Below are 9,906 nucleotides of genomic sequence, written 5' to 3' on the forward strand. Positions count from 1 at the left end.
GGTTCACCAATTATTAAAGAGGTTTATTACCTCAGTATTAACTCACATTTCTCACCTCGTTATTCACATCTAACTCTCTCAATTACTCTCCTCCTATAATAATTACCAACTCAACTCTGCACGTCAAACGTTCCTTGATGAAAAATAGCTAGGTTAGATGGAAAAGACCTACAAATACAGTGTTTCTATGTAAAAAAATTGGCTAGATCTTAAAGTAATAACGTGAAAAAATGAGACGAAAAAAGTAGTAGCAGAAACTAAGAAAAAGGAAAAGGTAATTGACCACGATTGACCTAAAGAAGAGCTTGGGAAAAACAAGCCACAACCTTAGATAATATATTATTAAAAAAGAAACAAAATAATCGTTAAAGAATAAGGATTTAGAATGTTTAAAAAGTATTTGAATAATAGATTAAAATTGAAAAAAAAAAAAAAACAAAAAAAAAATATGATGTTAGATATTCTAAAAAAGAAAAGTTGAATACGAAAAAGTATATAAAACTTTGAAAAGAAAATATATTGAAAAATAATGATATTAGATATTTTGAAAAGTAAACGTCAATAAAAATAAAGAATTAGCTAATGTGAATTTAACTTAATGGTATTGACATGTACTTCGATTCAAGAGTTCGGAGGTTTAATCCTCACACTCGTAATTGTTATACAAAAGCAAGATTTGAGAATTTTGAAAAGTTTGGAAAAACGAATAGAAAAGATCATAGATGAATAAAGTTCGTAAAATTTGAAAATTTTGAACAAATGGATAAAAAAAGATAATAGATTTAAAATTAAACAAATGGAAATACAATTACTACTGAGATTTACACTTAAGAGCATTTTTGGATTACCAAAATTTGGCAGCACGTGAAAGGGGAGGCTCTTTGCCATAAAATTGTAATAAGAAAAATGAAAATATAATTGACCATGAGAAACATGAAGAAGAACTTGGGGGAAAAAAGACATGAAAGTATACAAAATGTTAATATATAATAGCAAATATGGTGTATTTGAGTGAAAATTTGGTTGGATCTAATAAAGTAGCAACGTGATAGGATGAAACCACTGGTAAAGAAGATGGTGAGGAAGCCACGAATAATGAGGGGACAAAAGAAAGAATACAAGAGAAGAGTAATGAGAAAAGAGCAATGAGGAAGCCGCAAACAATGAGGAGATAAAAGAAAAAAATACAAATTGATCGAGACGTGATACTTCAAGTTTTTTTTTTCTTGTAAAGGTATTGTAATTAAAGTATAGGATAGGAGAATTGAATCTTTGACCTCGAGATCGATAGTATAATTACTATATTAGTTGAGCTATACTCATGTTAGCAAAAAAAACAATGCAATTAATAAAAGAGAAAGAGAAAAGTTGTTGATGTTCGATACTTACTTCAATGTGAAAAAAAGTTGGATATATTGAAAATCATTAAGAACTACTACCAATAAATTGTGATGATTGTTCAAAATTTATAAAAGTGTTAAAAGATCTTCCCTGTACAACTAAATTTGAAAAAAAAAAAACCATTAAATAATGTTAGATTTTTTTTAAAAAGAAAAGATTTAAATCAGAAAAGATAAATCAAAATTTTGTTAGATTTTATTAAAAAACACTTACGATTTTACTAACTATAGGTTATAGATGTCAAATTTTGGACAGAGAGAATGAAATTAATTATTACATGGTTTGTTAAGACAAAAATATTTCCTTGGCAATATGTTCTCATCGATCTATTTATTTAAAATTAATTCTCCTGAAAATAATTAATTAAATTTTAATTGTTCAAGAAGAAAGGTAACTTATCATAGCCATTAAGTTTAGCTTATATTCTATTTTTTAATTGAATTAAATTATGAAGAATTTTTTTTATCGTCATTAAATCTATCTTATAGTAAAAATAAGATAGCTCAATTGACATAAACATATACAATCAAAAATTAGAGTTTGAATCTCTCATATTGTCAATATATATATATATATAAAAGAAAAGAAAAGAAACGACCGTATAATTATTGATCTTCTTTCATAAACTTAAATTGTTACCATGGGAGTGGTATGTTTTTACTTTATTTTCTATTATATTTAAATTTTAATTGATTAGCTATTAGTCTCTACATATTATAAGTTGATAAATTTATTTTATTTGTCTAATAAATAGTGTAATTGTAAATATAATAATAATGGTAATTATCATTAATAACAAAGTAAGTTTAAAAATTTTAAATGTACAAATAATATCTAAAATTAATTTGGTTTATATAAATTGTTAGACTTTACCTCTTTAGTTCCAATTGTTCTCACTACGACTTCTGCCCAAATTCGGATTAACATTAATGATCGGAAAATTAAAGCAGGTAGCAATTTGAATATGTTATTTTGTAATATAAGTGTGTCACCCACATTTGGTATTTTGTAAATATGACAAAAATATTAAATATGATTTTTTAGTTATTTTTTTATTACATATTGTCCTAAAAAATTAATTGATAGAAAGAGAAAAATGGTGATGGCGATCAGTAATCGGGCGTACGATGATCGATAGAGGTAAGCTGCAGAGAGATGGAGTGATGGTCGGCGATAAATGGTGTGAAGTTGGTGAAAGAGAGATGTAGGGGAAAGAAAGATAGAGAGAGAAAGAGAAAATGAAGATAGAGAGAGAAAAAGAAAAACAATGATCAACAACCAGTGATTAGTGACCAGACATGTGACAGTTGACAAAGCTAAGCAATGAGGAGGTGAAGCGGTGGCCGATAGTAGATGGAGCAATGCTGGTTATTTGAAGAGAGATGTTGAGGGGAGAAGGGGAAGAGGGGAGGAAGAGGTCTACTGCTTTGAAGAAGAAGAAGTTTGAGTTTTTTTTTGATTAAAATTCTAAATGTATCATTTTAATTCGAGTGTATCAAGTGTACATAAATAATGTATCAAGAGGTATCAAGTGTATAAAGAGGTATCAACTGTATCAAGTGTATCAAGGGGTGTTAACTGCATTAAGTGTATCAAGTGTGTATCAGGTGTATTCATACATTTTTTACATTTCCTATTTAAATCATGGGTTGGGTATATTTTTTATTATTTTTGCACAACTAAAAGATTTGGGCTACGAGCCTAATATTAAGAACTTAATTTGTCCATTTTGCAACTAACCTTTAATGATGAGAAACTTGAGAATTTGCAAGAAAAGATGTAGGAAAAGTAAAAGATTTATCTCGTTTAACTTCTCAATCTTAACTTATTCTAAAATGAGAACATGTAATTCATTAAATGTCACTAATCGATTCAAACAGTTTTCTTGTTGATAGATTGAAATTTGGACTTAAGATTCACAAGGTTGGTTCTTAAATTAGTGTAGTACTTCATCAAGATATTCTAGACCTGTTTGAATTATCTAAAACCAATGTTATATGTTAGGACATTCAAACAGTGTCACAAAAACACCGTCATTAGAGCAAGATCTTTTGTAATCTAAATTCAGTATTTATACAATTTGAGTTGTGCTCATGAACATTGAAGTTATCTAATTTATCGACATGCAGGTATATATTGTTTTCTAAAGCAATATATCAAAGTGGTAAATCATGCTATTCTATTATGTCATAGTTCCTCTTTTTTATTGTAATTTGTTCACCAACATCATTTCAAATTAATAACACTTATATTTCACAACTTTAAAAAGTATCTAAGAGATTCTACTGAACTTTCAAATTTTATATTTAATAAAAAGTTTAACTTAAAAAATGTGTTTAAGCTTTTAAAGTTCAATGGGTCATTGCTTATTTTAATTTGTATCTCATATAAGTCTTTAACCTGCTCGACATTTCTTAAAATTTGTAAGCTTGCTAGAATGTTTATAAAATTTGATAACCTGAAAAACCCAATTATCCCAACTCAATTGATACAATTTGGTTAGATTATCAACTCATTTGAGTTGGATTGGATTTAAATAAATGAAAATTTTATAGGTTGATTGGTTCATAGGATCACCTAAAATAACTAAAATCAATTTGAACTTATTATAAATTTAAAAATGTATTAAATACATATATTTATTTTTAATTTATTTAATTATTATTTTGGAGTTTCTTTAAAATCCCAAAATTTTATTTAATTATATACATCATAATTGATTTTGTTAAGTCCTATAGAGTAATTTATAAATATTTTCATTTGGACTATAATGAACCGATCTAAAATCACTTAAATAAAAAGGTTGCTTCAAAATCCAATCAATCTAATAAAAAAAGTTTTCATGAAATACTTCTGAAATAAGTAAAGGAAAATAGAGAAATATGAGAAGATGAAAATCTTCACATATTATTGACATATCACTATTATCGATCTGATTCCTACATTCTATTTAATAGTAAAAAAATTATACTTAAAAAAAAAACTTATAATTGTGTGATAACTATGCAATAACAATTTCAATATGAAATCGTAATAAATGGTTTATTTATGTTGAGTACGACAACTGTAAGAATAGAGAATCGAATCTTCAACCTCTAAAAATAAGGTCATGTATATTAGTGTCTAACTAAACTTATTCTGACACAAATAGTTTAATTTGAGTTGCTTATAAAAGTTTAAGATTTTATTAATTGATTTAATTACTAGTTTAGAACTTTAGATTATGTCCAAAATTTAGGAGTGTATATATTTATTGACTTAAATTTTTTAATAAAAAACATCAATGTAAATAAACACAACCATTGAATTCCAAATCCATAATTTAACCCAAAACGGGGTTTTTTGTTCTTCTCTAGTGCTGTGAACGTTAATTTTACGTTTGTATCCCTCTCGGCGTGGGGCGGCCTACCAAAACGGAAGTTTCAAACGTGTAAGGACTTGACAGCTCCACCGGAACTTGCAACTGCAAATTCCTTTGCCCGAAAAATAAATAATAATAAAAATAATAAAATGAATGTACTCGATTGTCTTTTTTCATTTGGTTGAGGGCATTTCTTGTACACCAATTGCGTATTTAAACCCAGTTCCCTTCTTCTTCCATTTCTCATTCTGAATCTCACACCAAGGTTTCAGAAACCAATTCTCTGAGAGGTAACCCCTTCGTCTTCTCTTTCATATTCATTGTGTTCTTCCGATCTGTTGCTATTTTGTGTGTTTTCATTCTTGATCTGTGATTTCGTTTCTTCTTCTTCTTCTTGCTTTTCCACCTGCACTCTCACTATGATTCATCCCAGATCTGCCTTTAATCCTCTCAATTTTACTCTAAATTGTCTGCCTTCTCTTCTGATCTTAGATCTCTAGGCCTTTCTTTGCTATATTGCTTTGATCTGCATCTTTTTATTGTAATTAGAAACCAATGTTAGTTTCTTTTTCTAGGAAGGATGCTTGGTGTTTATGTATTCACATTTCGTCTTTTTCTCAATGGAATTTACGTTGATTTGGTTTTTTTGGCACTCTTTGAGATTGAATTGAGATGTCACCTTTGGTTCTGTTCGGGATGCTTACACACGTAGTGATTCTGATTCGGTTACATTCTGTGTCGAGATCTTTGTTTTGATAACCATGAAAAAGGAGTAGAATTTGCAAGCGAAGGTCGTGTTCTTCAAATCTTCTAGGTTCAATGAATTTTTTATTCTGAATTGAGAAGTTCTCTTTTGTTATGTGTTCTTATTCATGTGGTAGTGGTATAGAATGATTTTAGGTGGAAGCCTTTGTGACTTTTTCGTAGTTTTAGTTTTCGCTTCCCTTATATTATTGCAACCGCTATTTGTCCAGATTATAAATTGAAAGAAGCAAAGATGGTGAAGATCTGCTGCATTGGTGCCGGATACGTCGGAGGGCCTACAATGGCTGTAATTGCACTGAAGTGCCCATCCATTGAAGTGGCTGTTGTGGATATCTCCGTATCTCGGATCAATGCCTGGAACAGTGAGCAGCTCCCAATCTACGAGCCAGGTCTCGATGGCGTCGTGAAGGAGTGCCGAGGCAGGAACCTCTTCTTCAGCACTGATGTGGAGAAACATGTCTCTGAGGCTGATATTGTTTTTGTCTCTGTCAACACTCCCACAAAAACTAGGGGTCTGGGAGCTGGTAAAGCTGCAGATCTCACATACTGGGAGAGCGCTGCTCGTATGATTGCCGATGTATCGAAATCTGACAAGATTGTAGTTGAGAAATCGACCGTCCCAGTGAAAACTGCCGAGGCAATTGAGAAAATCCTTACTCACAACAGCAAAGGAATAAAATTCCAAATTCTCTCAAACCCTGAATTCCTTGCTGAGGGGACTGCAATTAAGGATCTGTTTAACCCGGACCGGGTCCTCATTGGAGGGAGGGAAACCCCGGAGGGTCAGAAGGCCATCAGTACACTGAAGGCTGTTTATGCTCATTGGGTACCCGAAGATCGGATTCTCACTACCAATCTTTGGTCTGCTGAGCTCTCCAAGCTTGCTGCTAATGCTTTCTTGGCTCAGAGAATCTCATCTGTTAATGCTATTTCTGCTCTCTGTGAAGCCACTGGTGCAAACGTTTCACAGGTAGCCTATTCCGTTGGCACGGATTCGAGAATTGGACCGAAGTTTCTCAATGCCAGTGTCGGTTTTGGTGGATCTTGCTTCCAGAAGGATATCTTGAATCTGGTGTACATCTGTGAGTGCAATGGCCTTCCAGAGGTAGCAGAGTACTGGAAACAGGTGATCAAGATCAACGATTACCAGAAGAACCGTTTTGTTAACAGGGTTGTTGCCTCTATGTTCAACACTGTTTCAAACAAGAAGATCGCCGTTCTCGGTTTTGCTTTCAAGAAAGATACCGGTGACACGAGGGAGACCCCTGCCATTGATGTGTGCAAGGGACTGTTGGGAGACAAGGCGCGGTTGAGCATCTATGATCCCCAAGTGTCTGAGGATCAGATCCAGAGGGACCTTACACTCAGCAAGTTCGAATGGGACCATCCTACCCATCTCCAGCCGATGAGCCCGACAACCGTTAAGCAAGTGAGCGTTGTGTGGGATGCATATGAAGCAACAAAGGAAGCTCATGCAGTGTGTATCTTGACTGAGTGGGACGAGTTCAAGACTCTTGACTACCAGAGGATATACGACAACATGCAGAAGCCTGCATTCATCTTCGATGGGAGAAATGTGGTTGATGCAGACAAGCTGCGTGATATCGGTTTCATCGTGTTCTCGATCGGAAAGCCTCTTGATCCATGGCTGAAGGACATGCCGGCTGTGGCTTAGATTTGCAGGTCTTCCTTCAATGGCTTCTTCCCCTTTGCAAGGCAACAAAACAAAAGCAGTTGGATTCTTTTACCATATTTTTAATGTATTTTTTGTTGGTTTTTCTTTCATTTTCATATCATCTCTCTTGTCAGGACTATTGAAGGTTTGAGACCATATGTTTTGCCTTTACAATTGTCCTCCAACCTATCATTTACCTTCCCATAAAAATTTTTGTTAGAAATTCCAGTACATTTTTCTTTGCTTTATAAATCCTCACACCTTTATAGTTCTTTATCCTATAAACCATCATAGGGAATGTGCCTTTTGTAGATTTTGAAGGCTTCTCTTTTTTCTTACCACCTTGTTGCTGAGTGAGAGTCTTCCAACTTACAGTATGCTATATTTCTTTATGTGCGTGTTTGGAAGTTTAAAATCATTCTTGTCACTCACTCCCATTTTTAATTGCATTTTTTCTACCATCCAAATCAATTTTGAATGATTCAAAAGCATTTTTCGTGTGATTTACATGTCAATCCTTTGAAAAAGTTGAAGCAACGAGTAATAATTTCATTTTATTCTAGGATATGAAAAGTTGAAGCAACGAGTAATAATTTCATTTTATTCTAGGATATGTTTCAGCTAATAACATATAAAGGTCGAAAGTTAGGGTTCTTCTAAATAAGTAGAGAAAACTAAAACAAGAAGAGAAGATATAAAACCACTTATATTAATATAAACCGCTCTTATGAACTTGCTAAGACTATTCTTCCTTGATATTGCGTAAATTCCTGCACTTAAACTGTCTTACAAAAGTCTAAATTAATTCACTCTTATAATTTTAACAGAAATAATTATAGTTTAGGATTTTAATTAGTTCAATAAAAAATAATTATTAGTTTAAGATTTTAATTAGTTCAATATTAAGGTAGGAGGATTTGAACCTCAAGAATATATATCTTAACCAATTAAGCTATAACTGAAGAAAAGTTATTTTGTCCCTTGAAAAGACAGTTCTCTAATTACTTTTGAAAATGTGCTAGAATTACTTTAGATACTTCGCCTATATATTTTAAGTTAAAGTTATAAGTTTAGTTTATGAACGTTTAAAGTTGTCTTTAATAGATAAACATTAGGGATTTTCTAAAGTGTTTCTAAACTTTCAATTTTGTGTTTAATAGGTTATTGAGTGTCTATTAAGTTCCTAAACTTTTAATTTAGTTTCTAATAGACCTTGAATATTTATTTATTTATTTATTGTTTTATAGGCCTTCGACCCATTTGACATTTTTTTAAAAATAATTTATGATTTTCTTTTACTTAAACATTGTGGGGCATAGATATTTGGATCTACGATAGAACATGCAAATTCCCATTGAGTTATACTTATGTTGGCAAATACATGAATTTATTTATACAAAATTGAAAGTTTAGCATATTAAATACAAAATTTAGTTTTATGACTAATTGATCTATTAATTTTAAAGTACATAGAATGCACTTTTGGAATCTATTAAACATAAAATTGAAAGTTTAGAAATTTATTAGATACCTTTAAAGTTGAAGAACATATTAAATACAAAATTGAAAGTTCAAGAACTTGTTATAAACTTTCTAACATCTAGTGACCTATTAGACAAACATCTGAATGTTTAGGCACGTACTAAAATTGAAAATTTATCAATTTTGTTATCATTTAAGAAAACTATTTAGAGGACATGTGTGATGCTTGTGGTTAAAAATTTTTAAAACCTAAATTTTAAAATAAATATACTTTGAATTAAATTTAAATGTAAATATAAATAAAATAGAATTATCTATTAGAAAAAATTGAATGTTCACAAGACATTATTAGATAAGTTAGCTACTATTTTTTGGATGAAAATTAAAGTCAATAATTTTTTTTCCAATTATATTTATATGTGTTTTCAAATAAGTAATTAGCAAATAGTTATATCTTCTTAAAACTAAAAGTAAAACCAAAAAGAATTATTTAGATACAGAATCTTGGATTCGATGGAAAAAATTGAACATTTACATAATCTAACATTATATCCTATAATTGAGGTTGTTATTGTTATATGAGGAAAAACTAATAATGAAATATCTACTACCCTCTAACTTTGGAGAAAAATGCCAAATAGTTTTTTGAATTATACTTACAGGCATCTTCAAATGAGTTATTAGTATAGATAGTTATATCATCTTAAAAAATATTGTAATTTAGATGCAAAATCATATTTCTATTGAAAAACAACATCATGACGTTCATAAAATAACCTTTCAATCCATAATTTGTTTTTGAATTATTTTCCTTCAATCACATCTCAATGTTTCTTACGAAGAATAAAGATTTTAATCTTCAATTTCAGAAAATTTTGAGCTCTTTAATGAAATGGAATTTGGGAAACTAAGAAACAAAAAGTTCAATATTTATTATGTGAAGGGATGCAATAAATAGGAGTGCAGTTATTGTGTGAAGGAATTTGAATTTGTTAAAGGATGTGTAGGTATGATTCTTAATTTCTAGTACTAATCTCTTATTAATTAAAAAAAAGGAAAATTTTCAAAAATAGAAACATAAGGGAAAATATTTATACAAACAACAAAATTTAATTTTATATGTGTTAAATGTTTATAGACTTCTATCAGTGTCTATCAATGATAGAAATTGATACAAGTTTATCACTAAAAAATGTTGGTAGAAGTCTATCAATGTCTATCA

The 9,906-nt window shown here is 30.5% G+C and overlaps 1 protein-coding gene across 1 annotated transcript; it reads left to right on the forward strand.

Moving 5' to 3' along the window:
• Nucleotides 1-4,897: 4,897 nt before the first annotated feature.
• Nucleotides 4,898-7,513, forward strand: LOC120083440 (UDP-glucose 6-dehydrogenase 1). The gene is made up of 2 exons (XM_039039205.1): nucleotides 4,898-5,052; nucleotides 5,737-7,513. Exon 2 carries the CDS (start codon nucleotides 5,760-5,762, stop codon nucleotides 7,200-7,202), a length of 1,443 nt encoding a protein of 480 aa, XP_038895133.1. The 5' UTR covers nucleotides 4,898-5,052; nucleotides 5,737-5,759; the 3' UTR covers nucleotides 7,203-7,513.
• The last annotated feature ends 2,393 nt before the right edge of the window (nucleotides 7,514-9,906 follow it).

This window comes from Benincasa hispida, chromosome 1 (assembly GCF_009727055.1).
Source record: "Benincasa hispida cultivar B227 chromosome 1, ASM972705v1, whole genome shotgun sequence".
NCBI classification, from domain to species: Eukaryota; Viridiplantae; Streptophyta; class Magnoliopsida; order Cucurbitales; family Cucurbitaceae; genus Benincasa; species Benincasa hispida.